Source organism: Phoxinus phoxinus (genome assembly GCF_949152265.1).
Source record: "Phoxinus phoxinus genome assembly, chromosome: 6".
Classification (NCBI taxonomy): domain Eukaryota; kingdom Metazoa; phylum Chordata; class Actinopteri; order Cypriniformes; family Leuciscidae; genus Phoxinus; species Phoxinus phoxinus.
This window is the reverse complement of record NC_136881.1, coordinates 44,919,666-44,941,750: the sequence shown is the minus strand read 5'-3', so window position 1 is coordinate 44,941,750 and position 22,085 is coordinate 44,919,666. Positions and strand designations below refer to the sequence as shown.

General features: G+C 48.8%; 1 protein-coding gene across 4 annotated transcripts in view; it reads right to left on the bottom strand.

Moving 5' to 3' along the window:
- Positions 1-2,872: 2,872 nt before the first annotated feature.
- The window catches only part of tmc7 (transmembrane channel like 7), a 40,144-nt gene continuing 20,931 nt past the window's right edge, over positions 2,873-22,085 (bottom strand). For 3 of the 4 annotated variants that reach the window (XM_079615099.1, XM_079615100.1, XM_079615101.1), the window contains 10 exons: positions 21,956-22,085; positions 17,002-17,175; positions 14,786-14,940; positions 10,876-10,990; positions 10,160-10,257; positions 9,575-9,758; positions 9,176-9,306; positions 4,082-4,237; positions 3,617-3,695; positions 2,984-3,545 (listed from right to left, as the gene is read on the bottom strand). The exon at positions 21,956-22,085 is cut by the window's right edge and continues 18 nt beyond it. In XM_079615099.1, the coding sequence (XP_079471225.1) occupies positions 3,390-3,545; positions 3,617-3,695; positions 4,082-4,237; positions 9,176-9,306; positions 9,575-9,758; positions 10,160-10,257; positions 10,876-10,990; positions 14,786-14,940; positions 17,002-17,175; positions 21,956-22,085 (1,378 nt within the window). In that variant the 3' untranslated portion in view covers positions 2,984-3,389. Of the gene's footprint in view, positions 3,546-3,616; positions 3,696-4,081; positions 4,238-9,175; positions 9,307-9,574; positions 9,759-10,159; positions 10,258-10,875; positions 10,991-14,785; positions 14,941-17,001; positions 17,176-21,955 lie in introns of all 4 variants that reach the window. The other variant, XM_079615098.1, reaches the window with a different exon arrangement.

Sequence of the window (22,085 nt, the reverse complement as noted above, 5' to 3'; positions counted from 1 at the left end):
ACATCATATAAAAGCCTCCAAAATCATATAGCAGCCCGTCAGAATAAAAGCCTCCAAAATCATATAGCAGCCCGTCAGAATAAAAGCCTCCAAAATCATATAGCAGCCCGTCAGAATAAAAGCCTCCAACATCATATAGCAGCCCGTCAAAATAAAAGCCTCCAACATCATATAAAAGCCTCCAAAATCATATAGCAGCCCGTCAGAATAAAAGCCTCCAAAATCATATAAAAGCCTCCAAAATCATATAGCAGCCCGTCAAAATAAAAGCCTCCAACATACCAGCCCGTTAAAATAAAAGCTTAAAAGGTCAAATAGCAGCCCGTCAAAATAAAAGCCTCCAACATCATATAAAAGCCCGTCAGAATAAAAGCCTCCAACATCATATAGCAGCCCGTCAGAATAAAAGCCTCCAACATCATATAGCAGCCCGTCAAAATAAAAGCCTCCAACATCATATAGCAGCCCGTCAAAATAAAAGCCTCCAACATCATATAGCAGCCCGTCAAAATAAAAGCCTCCAACATCATATAAAAGCCCGTCAGAATAAAAGCCTCCAAAATCATATAGCAGCCCGTCAGAATAAAAGCCTCCAACATCATATAGCAGCCCGTCAAAATAAAAGCCTCCAACATCATATAGCAGCCCGTCAAAATAAAAGCCTCCAACATCATATAAAAGCCTCCAAAATCATATAGCAGCCCGTCAGAATAAAAGCCTCCAAAATCATATAAAAGCCTCCAAAATCATATAGCAGCCCGTCAAAATAAAAGCCTCCAACATACCAGCCCGTTAAAATAAAAGCTTAAAAGGTCAAATAGCAGCCCGTCAAAATATCGGTCCTTACATATTTTCCTTTTTTTTTTTTACTTAAAAGACAGTGTAAAGTAAAGACCGATTTTTTTTTGCACACAAATGTTTTATTAGCTAAATAAATGTTTTAAAGCTAAAAGTTGAATAACTATTAACAAATTGTGTTGTTGCATCATTCTTATTTGTTTGAGAAAGGAGTCATTGTGTCGTGTTAGAGCATAGTAATGCTCACAAGGTCTACAATACTAGGTCTACTCTTTCTTGCAAGAAAACGATATCTATGAAAAATTTCAGTCAGGATTCAGGCCACATCATAGCACAGAAACTGCACTGGTTAAAATTACAAATGATTTACTTTTAGCTTCTGACCAAGGCTGTATCTCAATACTAGTTTTACTCGATCTTAGTGCTGCGTTTGACACTATAGATCATAAAATACTCTTAGATCGACTTCAAAATTACACTGGTGTTCAGGGACAGGCATTAAGCTGGTTTAGATCGTACCTATCAGACCGCTACCATTTTGTCCATTTAAATGGGGAAAAATCAAAGATAACATCAGTAAATTATGGAGTGCCACAGGGATCTGTATTAGGCCCCCTGCTATTCTCTATTTATATGCTGCCACTTGGTAATATTATAAGAAAACATGGAATAAGTTTCCACTGTTATGCTGATGACACTCAATTATATATTTCATCACGACCAGATGATAACACTAAATTATCTAAAATGACAGAGTGTGTTAAAGATATAAAATATTGGATGACGTGTAATTTTCTTCTATTAAATTCAGATAAAACGGAGGTATTACTGATTGGTCCAAAAAACTGCCCACAAAACCTCTTACAATACAACCTTAATCTAGAAGGACGTCCTGTTACTTTATCCTCTACAGTAAAAGACCTGGGTGTTATACTAGACCGCAACTTGTCTTTTGAAAATCATATTTCAAATGTCACAAGAACAGCCTTTTTCCACCTTAGAAACATTGCTAAGCTACGTAACATGCTATCAGTTTCTGATGCAGAAAAGTTAGTTCATGCATTCATGACCTCGAGACTAGATTACTGTAATGCTTTATTAGCTGGTTGTCCTGCATCCTCCGTAAACAAGCTACAGTTAGTCCAAAATGCAGCCGCTAGAGTTCTTACTAGATCAAGAAAATATGATCATATAACACCAATTTTATCATCTCTACACTGGTTACCTATTAAGTTCCGTATCAATTACAAAGTATTGCTACTGACCTATAAAGCCCTAAATGGTTTAGCTCCTGTGTATTTAAGAGATCTTCTATCGCCATATATTCCATCGCGCTCTTTAAGATCGCTAAATTCGAGGCTTCTGGTCGTACCGAGGATAACTAAGTCCACTAAAGGAGGGAGGGCGTTTTCACATCTAGCTCCTAAACTCTGGAATAGCCTTCCTGATACTGTCCGAGGCTCAGACTCGCTCTCCCAGTTTAAAACTAGATTAAAGACGCATCTCTTTAGCCAAGCATTCACATGATGCATCTCATACCTTTTATACTACAGTTAAATCAGATCAAATGCATTCATATTAAGAACAGCAGCTACGCTAATTATTTCCCATCTGCCTTTTTTGTTGTTATCTCGGGACGCCTGTCCCTATAACTCAAATAGAGTTCGTCAGCTCCAGTTATGTATCCAGCCTCTCATGGAGACTTCAGATGCCCCAACGCCTGTGATGAGACGACTCGACGCCTGTGAAAAGACGACCCAACGCCGGCGATATGTTATGCCCTAAATTTTATGATTAACTAACTGTATTTTGTGTGTATATTTTTGAAATGCATTTTCTGTAAAGCTGCTTTGAAACAATATGTATTGTGAAAAGCGCTATACAAATAAACTTGAATTGAATTGAATTGAATACCTGGATGAATTTCAGCGATCGAATATAAAGTATACTTTCCCCTCTTAAGTATGTATCCATTAACTAGCAGGGAGTAACTGCTGAAAACTTACCAGATAAACCTAGATTCCCTTGCTTCAGTTAAACTTATTAAATGACTGAACATGTCAAAAAACAAAATGGGCCAGAAATGTCATTTTATAACCGCATAATCCAGCAAGTAAATACTATGATTGACAACTGAATGTTTGCAACAGTTTGCGTGAGGCCTGTTTTCAATCATATAGCCTTACAAGTAAAATGACTCTTTATTAAAGTGGGCAACAGTAGTTCACTCGGAGTTAATCAAACACAGCTAAATTCTCAGTATGGCATCCATAAATGTTATTCCGATACAGATGAAAATATTCTGTATTCTGATGTTTCATGGGTTTATTGTGCAGATAGTAAAGCAGTCCACTCACAACAATTGGATATTCTCAAAACTTTTGTACATTTTGTAAACACAGAGCAAAAATCACACTAATAAGTCAATAACAGTGAATGTAGTAAACAGGGTGTAGTGTAAGGCGAGTTAGTGGAGCCACTCCGCGGAGCGGGTGTGTTCGATGGGTCAGTTGGGTCAGTTGGGTCGATGGGTCAGTTGGGTCGGATGGGTCAGTTGGGTCGGATGGGTCAGATGGGTCAGTTGGGTCGGGTCACGCCTGAGTCTCCAGAACCACTGACGGCTCCACTAAACACAATCCAGTGTCAGCTCGGTTCCTGCGCAATCCCTTGGAGTCCGCAGAACGGCCGAACGATGCCTGCTGGGCCTGATACAACTTCTGGATGAGGAAACGCTTGTCCCGGCCCTCCTGCTCAGACAGAAACACACACTCAACATCTTCATCATCATCATCATCATCCTCATCATGTGGAGACTCACCATGGCCAGCTGATCTCGGAGCTGTTCAATCACACGCTTATGAGCTCCAGCCAGGGCGATCACATAGAACATCCCCAGACTGCAACACACACACACATTGTTGTGCTTATTTGGGGGTTTACTTTACACCTTGCTACACCATGAAAAATGTCTCTCTTATCACAGAACACTGAATCCAAACTTTTATCAACTAGTTTTCTTTCAGTTAGCAGAGTTTTTTTGTTACTGAATGATCACAGGCCTCAAGTGGACAAGAAGACTGAATCCAGCATTTGGTGATAATGGCACAATAAGAGATTCACAAGCACTCTCTCGTAGGCGGGTCATTTTGACCCAGAACACCAAACTAGGTAAAGCGCAATTTAGTAAAATCTTAAACTGAAAAGTAAAATGAAATGTTTATTTGCACACGTAAAGGATCCAGCGATACAGCAGAGAGTATGTAAGAGCGATGATGATGCTCACCAGGTGATGACGAAGAAGGACACGGCGAAGGCCTCGGAGGCGAGCGCTAACAGGAACGAGCGCAGGCCCGGGGGCAGCTGGGTAATCCCCCGCGGCACCACCTGCCATGAGGTGCTGTAGCTGACGAACGGGCCACACGCTCGCGACGCCTGGATCCTGCACACACACCGCAGAGGAGAGTATAACCAACACCGAGAGGCGTGTCTAATACTGGAACACACCGAGAGGCGTGTCTAATACTGGAACACACCGAGAGGCGTGTCTAATACTGGAACACACCGAGAGGCGTGTCTAATACTGGAACACACCGAGAGGCGTGTCTAATACTGGAACACACCGAGAGGCGTGTCTAATACTGGAACACACCGAGAGGCGTGTCTAATACTGGAACACACCGAGAGGCGTGTCTAATACTGGAACACACCGAGAGGCGTGTCTAATACTGGAACACACCGAGAGGCGTGTCTAATACTGGAGCACACCGAGAGGCGTGTCTAATACTGGAACACACCGAGAGGCGTGTCTAATACTGGAGCACACTGAGAGGCGTGTCTAATACTGGAACACACCGAGAGGCGTGTCTAATACTGGAACACACCGAGAGGCGTGTCTAATACTGGAACACACCGAGAGGCGTGTCTAATACTGGAACACACCGAGAGGCGTGTCTAATACTGGAACACACCGAGAGGCGTGTCTAATACTGGAACACACCGAGAGGCGTGTCTAATACTGGAGCACACCGAGAGGCGTGTCTAATACTGGAACACACCGAGAGGCGTGTCTAATACTGGAACACACCGAGAGGCGTGTCTAATACTGGAACACACCGAGAGGCGTGTCTAATACTGGAACACACCGAGAGGCGTGTCTAATACTGGAACACACCGAGAGGCGTGTCTAATACTGGAACACACCGAGAGGCGTGTCTAATACTGGAGCACACCGAGAGGCGTGTCTAATACTGGAACACACCGAGAGGCGTGTCTAATACTGGAACACACCGAGAGGCGTGTCTAATACTGGAACACACCGAGAGGCGTGTCTAATACTGGAACACACCGAGAGGCGTGTCTAATACTGGAACACACCGAGAGGCGTGTCTAATACTGGAACACACCGAGAGGCGTGTCTAATACTGGAACACACTGAGAGGCGTGTCTAATACTGGAACACACCGCAGACGAGAGTATAACCAACACTGAGAGGCGTGTCTAATACTAGAACACACTGAGAGGCGTGTCTAATACTGGAACACACTGAGAGGCGTGTCTAATACTGGAACACACCGAGAGGCGTGTCTAATACTGGAACACACTGAGAGGCGTGTCTAATACTGGAACACACCGAGAGGCGTGTCTAATACTAGAACACACTGAGAGGCGTGTCTAATACTGGAACACACCGAGAGGCGTGTCTAATACTGGAACACACTGAGAGGCGTGTCTAATACTGGAACACACTGAGAGGCGTGTCTAATACTAGAACACACTGAGAGGCGTGTCTAATACTGGAACACACTGAGAGGCGTGTCTAATACTGGAACACACCGAGAGGCGTGTCTAATACTGGAACACACCAAGAGGCGCGTCTAATACTGGAACACACCGAGAGGCGTGTCTAATACTGAAACACACTGAGAGGCGTGTCTAATACTGGAACACACCGCAGACGAGAGTATAACCAACACTGAGAGGCGTGTCTAATACTGGAACACACTGAGAGGCGTGTCTAATACTGGAACACACTGAGAGGCGTGTCTAATACTGGAACACACCGAGAGGCGTGTCTAATACTGGAACACACCGAGAGGCGTGTCTAATACTGGAACACACCGAGAGGCGTGTCTAATACTGGAACACACTGAGAGGCGTGTCTAATACTGGAACACACTGAGAGGCGTGTCTAATACTGGAACACACCGAGAGGCGTGTCTAATACTGGAACACACTGAGAGGCGTGTCTAATACTGGAACACACCGAGAGGCGTGTCTAATACTGGAACACACTGAGAGGCGTGTCTAATACTGGAACACACCGAGAGGCGTGTCTAATACTGGAACACACCGAGAGGCGTGTCTAATACTGGAACACACCGAGAGGCGCGTCTAATACTGGAACACACCGAGAGGCGCGTCTAATACTGGAATACTTGTGATGCGTGTTGTGATGCGTGTCGTGATGCGTGTCGTGATGCGTGTCGTGATGCGTGTCGTGATGCGTGTCGTGATGCGTGTCGTGATGCGTGTCGTGATGCGTGTCGTGATGCGTGTCGTGATGCGTGTCGTGATGCGTGTCGTGAAGCGTGTCGTGAAGCGTGTCGTGAAGTGTGTTGTGATGCGTGTCGTGATGCGTGTCGTGATGCGTGTCGTGATGCGTGTCGTGATGCGTGTCGTGAAGTGTGTCGTGATGCGTGTCGTGATGCGTGTCGTGATGCGTGTCGTGATGCGTGTCGTGATGCGTGTCGTGATGCGTGTTGTGAAGCGTTGTGTGAAGCGTGTCGTGATGCGTTTTGTGAAGCGTGTTGTGATGCGTGTTGTGATGCGTGTCGTGATGCGTGTCGTGATGCGTGTCGTGATGCGTGTTGTGAAGCGTGTCGTGATGCGTGTTGTGATGCGTGTCGTGATGCATGTCGTGATGCGTGTCGTGATGCGTGTTGTGAAGCGTGTCGTGATGCGTTTTGTGAAGCGTGTTGTGATGCGTTGTGAAGCGTGTCGTGATGCGTGTTGTGATGCGTGTTGTGAAGCGTGTCGTGATGCGTGTTGTGATGCATTTCGTGATGCGTTTTGAAGCGTGTCGTGATGCGTGTTGTGAAGCGTGTTGTGATGCGTTGTGAAGCGTGTCGTGATGCGTGTTGTGAAGCGTGTCGTGAAGCGTGTTGTGAAGCGTGTTGTGAAGCGTGTCGTGAAGCGTGTCGTGAAGCGTGTTGTGAAGCGTGTTGTGAAGCGTGTCGTGATGCGTGTCGTGATGCGTGTCGTGATGCGTGTTGTGAAGCGTGTCGTGATGCGTGTCGTGAAGCGTGTCGTGAAGCGCGTCGTGAAGCGTGTCGTGAAGCGTGTCGTGAAGCGTGTCGTGATGCGTGTCGTGATGCGTGTTGTGATGCGTGTCGTGATGCGTGTTGTGAAGCGTGTCGTGAAGCGTGTCGTGAAGCGTGTCGTGATGCGTGTCGTGATGCGTGTTGTGATGCGTGTCGTGATGCGTGTTGTGAAGCGTGTCGTGATGCGTGAAGCGTGTCGTGAAGCGTGTCGTGATGCGTGTCGTGATGCGTGTCGTGAAGCGTGTCGTGAAGCGTGTCGTGAAGCGTGTCGTGAAGCGTGTCGTGATGCGTGTCGTGATGCGTGTCGTGAAGCGTGTCGTGATGCGTGTCGTGAAGCGTGTCGTGATGCGTGTCGTGATGCGTGTCGTGATGCGTGTCGTGATGCGTGTTGTGAAGCGTGTCGTGAAGCGTGTCGTGATGCGTGTTGTGAAGCGTGTCGTGATGCGTGTCGTGAAGCGTGTCGTGATGCGTGTCGTGAAGCGTGTTGTGAAGCGTGTCGTGAAGCGTGTCGTGATGCGTGTTGTGAAGCGTGTCGTGATGCGTGAAGCGTGTCGTGAAGCGTGTCGTGATGCGTGTCGTGATGCGTGTCGTGAAGCGTGTCGTGAAGCGTGTCGTGAAGCGTGTCGTGATGCGTGTCGTGATGCGTGTCGTGAAGCGTGTCGTGATGCGTGTCGTGAAGCGTGTCGTGATGCGTGTCGTGATGCGTGTCGTGATGCGTGTTGTGAAGCGTGTCGTGAAGCGTGTCGTGAAGCGTGTCGTGAAGCGTGTCGTGAAGCGTGTCGTGAAGCGTGTCGTGATGCGTGTCGTGATGCGTGTCGTGAAGCGTGTCGTGAAGCGTGTCGTGAAGCGTGTCGTGATGCGTGTTGTAAAGCGTGTCGTGATGCGGGTCGTGAAGCGGGTTGTGAAGCGTGTCGTGATGCGTGTCGTGAAGCGTGTCGTGAAGCGTGTCGTGAAGCGTGTCGTGAAGCGTGTCGTGATGCGTGTTGTGAAGCGTGTTGTGATGCGTGTTGTGAAGCGTGTCGTGATGCGTGTTGTGAAGCGTGTCGTGATGCGTGTTGTGAAGCGTGTCGTGATGCGTGTCGTGAAGCGTGTCGTGATGCGTGTCGTGATGCGTGTCGTGATGCGTGTCGTGATGCGTGTTGTAAAGCGTGTCGTGATGCGGGTCGTGAAGCGTGTTGTGAAGCGTGTCGTGATGCGTGTCGTGATGCGTGTCGTGATGCGTGTTGTGATGCGGGTCGTGAAGCGGGTTGTGAAGCGTGTCGTGATGCGTGTTGTGAAGCGTGTTGTGATGCGTGTTGTGAAGCGTGTCGTGATGCGTGTTGTGAAGCGTGTCGTGATGCGTGTTGTGAAGCGTGTCGTGATGCGTGTCGTGAAGCGTGTCGTGATGCGTGTCGTGATGCGTGTCGTGATGCGTGTCGTGATGCGTGTTGTAAAGCGTGTCGTGATGCGGGTCGTGAAGCGTGTTGTGAAGCGTGTCGTGATGCGTGTTGTGAAGCGTGTTGTGATGCGTGTTGTGAAGCGTGTCGTGATGAGTGTTGTGAAGCGTGTCGTGATGCGTGTCGTGATGCGTGTCGTGATGCGTGTCGTGATGCGTGTCGTGATGCGTGTTGTGAAGCGTGTCGTGATGCGTGTCGTGAAGCGTGTCGTGATGCGTGTCGTGATGCGTGTCGTGATGCGTGTCGTGATGCGTGTTGTGAAGCGTGTCGTGAAGCGTGTCGTGAAGCGTGTCGTGAAGCGTGTCGTGAAGCGTGTCGTGATGCGTGTCGTGATGCGTGTCGTGAAGCGTGTCGTGAAGCGTGTCGTGAAGCGTGTCGTGATGCGTGTTGTAAAGCGTGTCGTGATGCGTGTCGTGAAGCGTGTCGTGATGCGTGTTGTGAAGCGTGTTGTGAAGCGTGTTGTGAAGCGTGTTGTGATGCGTGTCGTGAAGCGTGTCGTGATGCGTGTCGTGATGCATGTCGTGATGAGTGTTGTGAAGCGTGTTTGATACGGACTGTGATGCGTGTCGTGATGTGTGTCGCGACGTGTGTCTTGAAGCGTGTTCTGATGTGTGGACTCACTCTGCAATACTGACGGTGACGGGAACTGACGCCAGAGCCAAGCCGATCAGCAACACCACCAGGAAGAAGAAGTGGGAACTGGAGGCTCGGAACGGGCGAGTGGCGGGACGACAGTTAGTCACCAGAGACACCTGTGGGAGTAATATACCTAACATAACTAACCACATAACATACTACATACTAGAGGCTCACGGTACACCAGAGACACCTGTGTGAGTAACATACCTTACCTAGCTAACCACATTACATACTACACTATAGCTCTACATCACTGCAAAGTTTACATAACATTACACTCGTCTCTGACTGATAACGGAATACTTCCTAAACTGTACACTGAAACCATTCTCTGTAAAGATGCTCTGAAACATGTATTGTGCAGCACACTTGAGTTGTGACCTTCTTGAGGTAGAAAACGAGGACGTATTTGACAGTGTTGATGGCGGGCAGCAGGGGGCAGTAGAAGGTGCCGATCCAGCAGATGGTTTGACCATAGACGATCTCCAGCACGTTCTGAGGGACGGCGAACTCCTGCTGACCCCACCACCTCACCAAACCGTGGTCGCAGTGGTTCACGATGATCCTGAAACAACCAGAAGACTCTCAGACACAGACCTCAGGGGAATCTGAAGCAAAACTATGGAAGTAATAAGTCAAGTAACAAGTCTAACTTGTATTTTTAAACAGTTTTTATATTTTGGAAGTAAAATATGAAAGGTTAATATGGATTATTGAAATTTTATTAGTGAAAATGTGTTGTTTTGAATTGAAATATTCACAGCTTAAATATAGAACCATGTTGAATTTCAGCCCATAAAAATGCAAGCCCTAAAAATACAATGCATTCAAATGCAAGCATGGTTAATGCAATGCATATTTTTTTCAAGTAGTGCAATTCAACAGGTTTTTTTTTATTTCAAAAACATTTGGTATTATTTTACTTCCATACAAAACACAAAACATCTGTGCAAAACATCTTCATACTTCCTGGGAAACTCCACGAAGACGGTGACGGCGGCAATGATCAGGAAGTCGAAGATCACAAGCTTGTACATCTCCTGCCCGACATGAGTCTCCCAGCACTGCAGGACAACACACTCCTTTAGAGATGCACAACATACCGTGTGTGTGTGTGTGTGTGTGTGTGTGTGAGAGAGAGAGTGAGTGTGTGTGCGTGTGTGTGTGTGTGTGTGTGTGTGTGAGAGAGAGAGAGTGTGTGTGTGAGAGAGAGAGTGAGTGTGTGTGAGAGAGTGAGTGTGTGTGAGAAAGTGAGTGTGTGTGGTCTTGTTTATGTGATTTATGAGGACACAAATGTGTATAATGACATGTGTATTACACTGGTATTACAACTTAAACTTGGTTTATGAGGACATTTCATGAGTCCTCATAATTCAAATAGCTTAAAAAACATAAAAAACTATGTTTTATTAAAAATGTAAAAATGCAGAACGTTTTCTTGTGATAGGGCAGGTTTAGTGTGTGTGTGTGTGTGTGTGATGGGCAGGTTTAGGATAGGGGCTAGGGTTAGGGGAGGAAAGGGGATAGAATATACAGTTTGTACAGTATAAAAACCATTACGCCTACGGAATGTCCTCACAAGTATTCCAAAACAAGCTAGTGTGTGTGTGTGTGTGTGTGTGTGTGTGTGTGTGTGTGTGTGTGTGTGTGTGTGTGTGTGTGTGTGTGACTGTGTGACGTACAGGGTAGATCTCATGGTTGTAGCCGCAGGGACACTCTGAACTTCCACAGAACGTGATTTGGACCCACAGAGAGAAGAGGAGCACACCGATACTGGCCAAACGCATGAACACACACCTGAACACACACATAATAAACATAACGCTTGTCACTGAACACTGAACTCTTCACACTGATAAATTTCCCACAGCATTCAAGCAGGCTCGGGTAACCCCACTGCTTAAGAAACCCACTCTAAATCCAGCACATCTAGAGAATTACAGACCGGTATCCCTTCTTCCATTCGTCACAAAAACACTTGAACGAGTTGTTTTCAACCAGATCTCCTCTTTTCTTAAGCAGAACAACCTATTGGACAACAATCAGTCTGGCTTCAGAAGCGGACACTCAACTGAGACGGCTCTGCTCTCATTAATCGAAGCACTGAGACTGGCAAGAGCAGCTTCCTCAGTTCTCATCCTGCTGGATCTGCTGCTGCCTTTGACACAGTTAACCACCAGATCCTCCTGTCAATCCTAAAGATGAAGGGCATCTCGGGAACTGCACTCCAGTGGTTCAAGTCTTATCTCTCGGGTAGGTCCTTTAGGGTGTCTTGGAGGGGTGAGGTGTCTAAGACCCAACATCTAGCTACTGGAGTGCCTCAGGGCTCAGTGCTGGGACCACTTCTCTTCTCAATCTACATGACATCACTAGGATCTGTGATTCAGAAACTTGGCTTTTCCTACCACTGCTACGCTGATGACACACAACTCTACCTCTCATTCCAGCCGGATGATCCGACGGTAGCCGCTCGCATCTCAGCCTGACAGACATTTCTGGCTGGATGAAGGATCACCATCTTCAACTAAACCATGCGAAGACAGAGCTACTTGTAATCCCGGCTAACCCAGCACTTCATCACAACTTCACCATTCAGCTCGTCATCCATAACTCCAAGATCAGCCAGGAACCTTGGAGTTGATGACCAATTGAATTTCACAGACCACATTGCTAGCACTGCCCGGTCATGCAGATTTGCCTTGTACAACATCAGGAGGATCAGGCCCTTCCTATCAGAGCTACACAACTCCTTGTTCAGGCGCTTGTTCTATCCAGACTGGACTATTGTAATGCTTTCCTGGCCGGTCTCCCAGCTTGCACAAGCGAGCGGCGTCTTGTGGTGCCATCTCAAAGAGGCACGAAATCTCTGCTGGTGGAATGATCTGCCTAACTCAACCAGAGCTGCTGAGTCCGTAGCCATTTTTAAGAAACTGCTGAAGACGCATCTTTTTCGGCAGCACTTTCACCAGTAATACTAATACTTTCTCCTCTATTCTATCTTAAAAAACAAAAAAACAAAACCTACGTTAGATTGAACTGCGAAGGGTCATAGCACTTACATACTGTTGTCCTACTGCTAGTTTAATTGCTTCTATTGTTCTCATTTCTAAGTCGCTTTGGATAAAAGCGTCTGCTAAATGAATAAATGTAAATGTAAATGCACTACACTCAGCCAATAAGAAGAGTGTGTGGGCAGAATCTCCCTGCAGGCGCACTACAGGCGCACTACACTCAGCCAATCAGAAGAGTGTGGGCAGAATCTCCCTGTAGGCGCACTACACTCAGCCAATCAGAAGAGTGTGGGCGGAGTCTCTCTGCCAATCAGAAGAGTGTGGGCGGAGTCTCTCTGCAGGCGCACTACACTCAGCCAATCAGAAGAGTGTGGGCAGAGTCTCTCTGCAGGCGCACTACACTCAGCCAATCAGAAGAGTGTGGGCAGAGTCTCTCTGCAGGCACACTGCACTCAGCCAATCAGAAGAGTGTGGGCGGAGTCTCCCTGCAGGCACACTGCACTTAGCCAATCAGAAGAGTGTGGGCGGAGTCTCTCTGCAGGCGCACTACACTCAGCCAATCAGAAGAGTGTGGGCAGAGTCTCCCTGCAGGCGCACTGCACTCAGCCAATCAGAAGAGTGTGGGCGGAGTCTCTGCCAATCAGAAGAGTGTGGGCGGAGACTCCCTGCAGGTGCACTGCACTCAGCCAATCAGAAGTGTGTGGGCGGAGTCTCCCTGCAGGTGCACTGCACTCAGCCAATCAGAAGAGTGTGGGCGGAGTCTCTCTGCCAATCAGAAGAGTGTGGGCGGAGTCTCCCTGCAGGTGCACTGCACTCAGCCAATCAGAAGTGTGTGGGCGGAATCTCCCTGCAGGCGCACTGCACTCAGCCAATCAGAAGAGTGTGGGCGGAGTCTCTCTGCAGGCGCACTACACTCAGCCAATCAGAAGAGTGTGGGCAGAGTCTCCCTGCAGGCGCACTGCACTCAGCCAATCAGAAGAGTGTGGGCGGAGTCTCTCTGCCAATCAGAAGAGTGTGCGCAGAGTCTCCTGCAGGCGCACTGCACTCAGCCAATCAGAAGAGTGTGGGCGGAGTCTCTCTGCCAATCAGAAGAGTGTGGACGGAGTCTCCCTACAGGCGCACTACACTCAGCCAATCAGAAGAGTGTGGGGGCGGAGTCTCTCTGCAGGCACACTACACTCAGCCAATCAGAAGAGTGTGGGCAGAGTCTCCCTGCAGGCGCACTGCACTCAGCCAACCAGAAGAGTGTGGGCGGAGTCTCTCTGCCAATCAGAAGAGTGTGGGCAGAGTCTATCTGCAGGTGCACTGCACTCACAATAGAATGAATAAGTACATAATCAAATTCTAAAATATGAAACCATTTTAACATTAAACTTACATATTGAATGACTTGATCTTTTGTCATAGAACAAAGTTTATTTTTATTTATTTTTATAAGATCTGAGGTGAATTTTCATTGTCGCTTTCAGTACAGCTATAAATGATAGCATACTTGAGTGGTGTGTTAAATCTGTAAGTGATTATGGGCCCTATCTTGCACCCAGCGCAATTGACTTTGTACACCGACGCATGTATCATTCCTATTTTGCATTCGCACACAGCAGACTTTTCCCTCCACAGACGCACGTCGGTAAATTAGGGAATGAACTTGCGCTTGCGGGGGCGGTGCAGAGAGTGTGTTCCGGCGCAAACGTTCCCTGGTGCTATTTTCTAGTTTTAGAAAGCAATTCCGCCACTGACCAGGAAAACCCTAGTCTAAAGACAGTCATATGCTATTTTAAGGGCGCGTGCTTGGCCATTATGTAGCGTGTGAACAACGGGCATACACTTTGATTCTCTAATCTAAACAGACACAGCAGTTTTCATTTTTGCAAATCATACATTATTACAAGGAAAAACATTTACACACGAGGGAAATCATTGTTGTGTCCGTGAAGATGTGAAAAAAATAGGCATAAATCTAGATTACATTATTTACCCAAATTATTATTAAATTATACGCCTGTTTAACCGAAGCTAATTTGTGTGGGTTTCTCCCATCATCCCCAATGTCACTTCTCTGTGTTTTACGGCCCTGACGAGAACGTCAGTCTCCTCGGCTGTGAATCGCTCCTGGCGTGCGCTGGCAAATCCGCCGTTATAATAGCGATCCGCCATTATAATAGCGATCCGCCATGGAACAAGCGCGCCTGCTCTTAAAGGGAATGTGAGAGGACGCTCTGATTGGTTTATTTCACGTTACGCCCAAACCACACCTATGAGTAATGAAGCGACTTCAGACCAAGATTTGCGTCGGGCACAAGAGTCGTTTATCCCGCTGGTATAATAGCAACAGCGCCGGGATCCGCACACAGAGTTACTTGTGTTTCAGAGCGTTACAATAGGGCCCTATGTCTCTTCAGGAGACTTGGATTAAACCGCTCCATTCACATGAATAGACTTACGATGAAGGGAAAGAAGTCTCTCAGATTTCATTAAAATACCTTCATTTGTGTTTTGTGTGCAATATAATGGCTGTGGCTGTCAGTGTTTGGGAAAGCAGTGTGTGTGCAGCAGAGAGTGTGTGTGGTGCGTGCCGTGCCTCATCAGCGTGAAGCGGATCTCGAAGGCGGGCGAGTAGTCCTCAAAGGTGATGATGAGGCTGAAGATCAGCGGCGTGATGAAGTTGGCCAGCGTGATGACGATGGAGGGCAGGTACTCCACCACCAGCTCCTGCAGGAACGCACTCTTCGCACCCTACACACACACACCTCATTATAAACACCATCAGAAGGCAAACCCGAACAGCAGACGTCACACCCAACTAGGGACGGCTTTTTTTCAAGAACGGCTTTTTTATTTGAAAAAAAAAAAGGAAAAAAAAGAATTCTTACAATTTAATATATTCAAAATTTAAAGTAAATATATAAAAACAAGTAGTCTAAATACAAAACAAAAAATGTACATGAATTCACAATAAAACCTAAGGCACCTAACCCAAATACAATAATTTAACACTAAATAACACTACAGTATAAATAACACTACAGTATAAATAACACTACAGTATAAATAACACTACAGCATAAATAACACTACAGTACTAATAACAGCAAAGTAGTCTGTATTCTTGGTATGCTACAAACCAGCTTTAAATTTCAGCAATTCTTTTTAAATGTTTTGACTTCTCTGGCCAAACATGACACCTCTCCTGACTTATTGCAAGTCCTGCACAAGGTGAGCGTTATTTTAGAACGCATCTCCTTAAATACTGTGACGCGAAACCCTTCACGTTTACAACTGTGACAATGAGCTATAGTTGTGATATATGACAGCACTGAAAGCGTCTGTCTCTGGCTCAGCGCCAGCCAACGCACGATCGCAGATTTGAATTTAGAAGTTGATGATCGCATGATCTGAACGTTCTAATCACACCGGTGTATGAACGATCGTACGCGTCAAAGGGTTAAAGGATAATTCCGGTATTTAACACCTTGAGTCTATATTGTAGTTTGTTTTGGATGAACAAATTTTTTTTGACAATGGTTCCTCTCTCGAGTTTTTGACTATAAAAGAATTGGCCATGGACCCATTTAACATTGGAGTCAATGTGCATGTCCGAAAATGTCATTAAAACAGCCAATAATGTTCGTTTACAAAACTGTTAAACTCACCGAGTGATTAGTGGTGTTCGTTGATGATTATAAACAATATATCGTCGCAATATATGATTCCAATCCGTTTATTTTGCTATAGTGGAACTATTTTTTCAGAACCGTGTAACTTCCGCTCAATATTTGAATCTGAAGCGTTAGCACACTCCCGACCACTTGATGGCGATAACCGATGTTTATGTCTCGCGGGACACTCACGGTCACAGTCGAGTTCAACTTCATATTGCACTGGTCAGTGGTCACGTCTTTCAATATGGTTAGAATTTGTGCGGTCAAAAACTGTGGTAAAGAGCTCTGCTCGCTAGCCTTATGAGAAACGGAAGCGAGCAAAAAGACTACATCGACCAAATGTAAACAGCCCCCTTTCCGTTTCCGGTAGCGCATTTATATTAACGAGCACTCAGTCCTTCAACAGAATTCAATGGGATTTTACAAAATGACGAATAAAACACGACAGAAACTGTATTTCGCAACACTTTTTGTTTCTGGAACATCAACGAACACCACTAATCACTCGGTGAGTTGCACAGTTTTGAAAACTAATGTTAAAGGTTGTTTTAATGACATTTTCATTTTCTGACAGAGGGCAGATATTTCAACCGACAGCTGAGGCATTTAAGTGGCACCGAAATGAGGCACCGTTTTGATACCGGTTACTTAGGTAACGGATCCATATCTAGCCACTAGAGACAGGCTGCAAAAAGAGAGTCATTCCCATAGACCCCTGTGTTAAAATGGCCAACTTTACAGCAGAAAAAAAAGTTTACAGCCTGGTGCAAAAAGGTTCTGGTCTATAAAGCTAATTTTGCCCTTCATGACGACTGTGAGGTGGGTGATTTTTTTTATAACTCATCCATTTAAAATATATTAAGCCTTAAAGTGCATTATTAAGGGTGTGGCCACTTAAGTGACAGGTGGATTGCCACTGATGTCACTACTAGCCATTTGTCTGCTAGTGTTAGCGTCACGTCACCTCAGCTAATCCGCCTCGCTGCACATTTTCGTTTATCCGGGAGTGACGCGCTGCCAAAATGGCGACGGCCGGCTCCGCCCACTTTGGGCTTCAGAAATGCTCTTCAGAACCTACGGGTGACGTTACGGACACTATGCCCATATTGTTTTACAGTCTATAGTCACAGCTCACCTCCACCTGCTTGCGCTGCGAGAACACCGTGGCCACGTAGATGCAGTAGAAGCAGGTGACTAAGACGGCCATGACGAACAGGTTGAGCCCGGCTCTGAGCACGTAGATGCGGCACCTCTCCCCCCTCGTGCGATTGGCCATCCGGCGCTTGATCCGCTCCTCTTCCAGATCTGTCTGTGGGCACAGGAACACAGCAGTTAGGCTGTCGTCCCTCAGGAACACAGCAGTTAGGCTGTCGTCCCTCAGGAACACAGCAGTGAGGCTGTCGTCCGTCAGGAACACAGCAGTGAGGCTGTCGTCCGTCAGGTACACAGCAGTGAGGCTGTCGTCCGTCAGGTACACAGCAGTGAGGCTGTCGTCCGTCAGGTACACAGCAGTGAGGCTGTCGTCCGTCAGGAACACAGCAGTGAGGCTGTCGTCCGTCAGGTACACAGCAGTGAGGCTGTCGTCCCTCAGGAACACAGCAGTGAGGCTGTCGTCCATCAGGAACACAGCAGTTAGGCTGTCGTCCATCAGGAACACAGCAGTGAGGCTGTCGTCCATCAGGAACACAGCAGTGAGGCTGTCGTCCGTCAGGTACACAGCAGTGAGGCTGTCGTCCGTCAGGTACACAGCAGTGAGGCTGTCGTCCGTCAGGTACACAGCAGTGAGGCTGTCGTCCGTCAGGTACACAGCAGTGAGGCTGTCGTCCGTCAGGAACACAGCAGTGAGGCTGTCGTCCGTCAGGTACACAGCAGTGAGGCTGTCGTCCGTCAGGAACACAGCAGTGAGGCTGTCGTCCGTCAGGAACACAGCAGTGAGGCTGTCGTCCGTCAGGAACACAGCAGTGAGGCTGTCGTCCGTCAGGAACACAGCAGTTAGGATGTCGTCCGTCAGGAACACAGCAGTGAGGCTGTCGTCCGTCAGGTACACAGCAGTGAGGCTGTCGTCCGTCAGGTACACAGCAGTGAGGCTGTCGTCCGTCAGGTACACAGCAGTGAGGCTGTCGTCCGTCAGGTACACAGCAGTGAGGCTGTCGTCCGTCAGGTACACAGCAGTGAGGCTGTCGTCCGTCAGGAACACAGCAGTGAGGCTGTCGTCCGTCAGGTACACAGCAGTGAGGCTGTCGTCCGTCAGGAACACAGCAGTGAGGCTGTCGTCCGTCAGGAACACAGCAGTGAGGCTGTCGTCCGTCAGGTACACAGCAGTGAGGCTGTCGTCCGTCAGGAACACAGCAGTGAGGCTGTCGTCCGTCAGGTACACAGCAGTGAGGCTGTCGTCCGTCAGGAACACAGCAGTGAGGCTGTCGTCCGTCAGGTACACAGCAGTGAGGCTGTCGTCCGTCAGGAACACAGCAGTGAGGCTGTCGTCCCTCAGGAACACAGCAGTGAGGCTGTCGTCCATCAGGAACACAGCAGTGAGGCTGTCGTCCATCAGGAACACAGCAGTTAGGCTGTCGTCCATCAGGTACACAGCAGTGAGGCTGTCGTCCGTCAGGTACACAGCAGTGAGGCTGTCGTCCGTCAGGTACACAGCAGTGAGGCTGTCGTCCGTCAGGAACACAGCAGTGAGGCTGTCGTCCGTCAGGAACACAGCAGTGAGGCTGTCGTCCGTCAGGAACACAGCAGTTAGGATGTCGTCCGTCAGGAACACAGCAGTGAGGCTGTCGTCCGTCAGGAACACAGCAGTGAGGCTGTCGTCCGTCAGGTACACAGCAGTGAGGCTGTCGTCCGTCAGGTACACAGCAGTGAGGCTGTCGTCCGTCAGGTACACAGCAGTGAGGCTGTCGTCCGTCAGGTACACAGCAGTGAGGCTGTCGTCCGTCAGGTACACAGCAGTGAGGCTGTCGTCCGTCAGGTACACAGCAGTGAGGCTGTCGTCCGTCAGGTACACAGCAGTGAGGCTGTCGTCCGTCAGGAACACAGCAGTGAGGCTGTCGTCCGTCAGGTACACAGCAGTGAGGCTGTCGTCCGTCAGGAACACAGCAGTGAGGCTGTCGTCCGTCAGGAACACAGCAGTGAGGCTGTCGTCCATCAGGTACACAGCAGTGAGGCTGTCGTCCATCAGGTACACAGCAGTGAGGCTGTCGTCCCTCAGGAACACAGCAGTGAGGCTGTCGTCCCTCAGGAACACAGCAGTGAGGCTGTCGTCCCTCAGGAACACAGCAGTGAGGCTGTCGTCCCTCAGGAACACAGCAGTTAGGCTGTCGTCCCTCAGGAACACAGCAGTGAGGCTGTCGTCCCTCAGGAACACAGCAGTTAGGCTGTCGTCCCTCAGGAACACAGCAGTGAGGCTGTCGTCCCTCAGGAACACAGCAGTGAGGCTGTCGTCCCCCAGGAACACAGCAGTTAGGCTGTCGTCCCTCAGGAACACAGCAGTTAGGCTGTCGTCCCTCAGGAACACAGCAGTTAGGCTGTCGTCCCTCAGGAACACAGCAGTGAGGCTGTCGTCCCTCAGGAACACAGCAGTGAGGCTATCGTCCCTCAGGAACACAGCAGTTAGGCTGTCGTCCCTCAGGAACACAGCAGTTAGGCTGTCGTCCCTCAGGAACACAGCAGTTAGGCTGTCGTCCCTCAGGAACACAGCAGTTAGGCTGTCGTCCCTCAGGAACACAGCAGTTAGGCTGTCGTCCCTCAGGAACACAGCAGTTAGGCTGTCGTCCCTCAGGAACACAGCAGTTAGGCTGTCGTCCCTCAGGAACACAGCAGTTAGGCTGTCGTCCCTCAGGAACACAGCAGTTAGGCTGTCGTCCCTCAGGAACACAGCAGTTAGGCTGTCGTCCCTCAGGAACACAGCAGTTAGGCTGTCGTCCCTCAGGAACACAGCAGTTAGGCTGTCGTCCCTCAGGAACACAGCAGTTAGGCTGTCGTCCCTCAGGAACACAGCAGTTAGGCTGTCGTCCCTCAGGAACACAGCAGTGAGGCTGTCGTCCCTCAGGAACACAGCAGTGAGGCTGTCGTCCCTCAGGAACACAGCAGTGAGGCTGTCGTCCCTCAGGAACACAGCAGTGAGGCTGTCGTCCCTCAGGAACACAGCAGTTAGGCTGTCGTCCCTCAGGAACACAGCAGTTAGGCTGTCGTCCCTCAGGAACACAGCAGTTAGGCTGTCGTCTCTCAGGAACACAGCAGTTAGGCTGTCGTCCCTCAGAAACACAGCAGTTAGGCTGTCGTCCCTCAGGAACACAGCAGTTTAGCTGTCGTCCCTCAGGAACACACGAGTTAGGCTGTCGTCCCTCAGGAACACAGCAGTTAAGCTGTCGTCCCTCAGGAACACAGCAGTTAGGCTCTAGACCCTCAGGAACACAGCAGTTTAGCTGTCGTCCCTCAGGAACACAGGAGTTAGGATGTCGACCCTGAGGAAAACAGCAGTTTAGCTGTCGTCCCTCAGGATCACACGAGTTGGGCTCTCATTCCTCAGGAACACACGAGTTAGGCTCTCGACCCTGAGGAACACCGCAGTTAGGCTCTCGTCCATCAGGAACACAGCAGTTAGGCTCTCGTCCACCAGGAAAACAGCAGTTAGGCTGTCATCCCTTAGGATCACACGAGTTAGGCTCACATCCCTCAGGAACACAGCAGTTAGGCTCTCGTCCATCAGGAACACAGCAGTTAGGCTCTCGTCCACCAGGAACACAGCAGTTAGGCTCTCGTCCCTCAGGAAAACAGCAGTTAGGCTGTCGTCCCTCAGGAACACAAGAGTTAGGCTCTCGACCCCCAAGAACACAGCAGGTAGGCTCTCAACCCTAAGGAAAAGAGCAGTTAGGCTCTCAACCCTAAGCAACACAGCAGTTAGGCTCTCGTCCCTCAGGAACACAGCAGGTAGGCTCTCAACCCTAAGGAACACAGCAGTTAGGCTCTCAACCCTAAGGAACACAGCAGTTAGGCTCTCGTCCCTCAGGAACACAAGAGTTAGGCTCTCGACCCTCAGGAACACAGCAGTTAGGCTCTCGTCCCTCAGGAACACAAGAGTTAGGCTCTCGACCCTCAGGAACACAGGAGCTAGGCTCTCAACCCTAAGGAACACAGCAGTTAGGCTGTCGTCCCTCAGGAACACAGGAGCTAGGCTCTCAACCCTAAGGAACACAGGAGCTAGGCTCTCAACCCTAAAGATCACAGGAGTTAGGCTCTCGACCCTCAGGAACACAGGAGTTAAGCTCTCGTCCCTCAGGAACACAGCAGTTAGGCTCTCGTCCCTCAGGAAAACAGCAGTTAGGCTGTCGTCCCTCAGGAACACAGCAGTTAGGCTGTCGTCCCTCAGGAACACAGGAGTTAGGCTCTCGTCCCTCAGGAACACAGCAGTTAGGCTCTCGTCCCTTAGGATCACACGAGTTAGGCTCTCGTCCCTCAGGAACACAGCAGTTAGGCTGTCGTCCCTCAGGAAAACAGCAGTTAGGCTGTCGTCCCTTAGGATCACACGAGTTAGGCTCTCATCCCTCAGGAACACAGCAGTTAGGCTGTCGTCCCTCAGGAACACAGGAGTTAAGCTCTCGTCCCTCAGGAACACAGCAGTTAGGCTCTCGTCCCTCAGGAACACAGCAGTTAGGCTCTCGTCCCTCAGGAAAACAGCAGTTAGTCTGTCGTCCCTTAGGATCACACGAGTTAGGCTCTCGTCCCTCAGGAACACAGCAGTTAGGCTGTCGTCCCTCAGGAACACAGGAGTTAAGCTCTCGTCCCTCAGGAACACAGCAGTTAGGCTCTCGTCCCTCAGGAACACAGCAGTTAGGCTGTCGTCCCTTAGGATCACACGAGTTAGGCTGTCGTCCCTCAGGAACACAGGAGTTAGGCTCTCGTCCCTCAGGAACACAGCAGTTAGGCTCTCAACCCTGAGGATCACAGGAGTTAGGCTCTCGACCCTAAGGAACACAGGAGTTAGGCTCTCGTCCCTCAGGAACACAGCAGTTAGGCTGTCGTCCCTCAGGAACACAGGAGTTAAGCTCTCGTCCCACAGGAGCTCACGGGAGTGGCAGGAGACGCACCTTCATCTCGTACAGTAAGCTGCTCCGCTTCAGCCGCGCCGCATTCTCGTTGGTGATGCAGAAGTCCCAGCCCGCGAAGATCTTGTTGCAGAAGCTCTGGAAGCGATCCTCGTCCTGAATGAGCTTACGT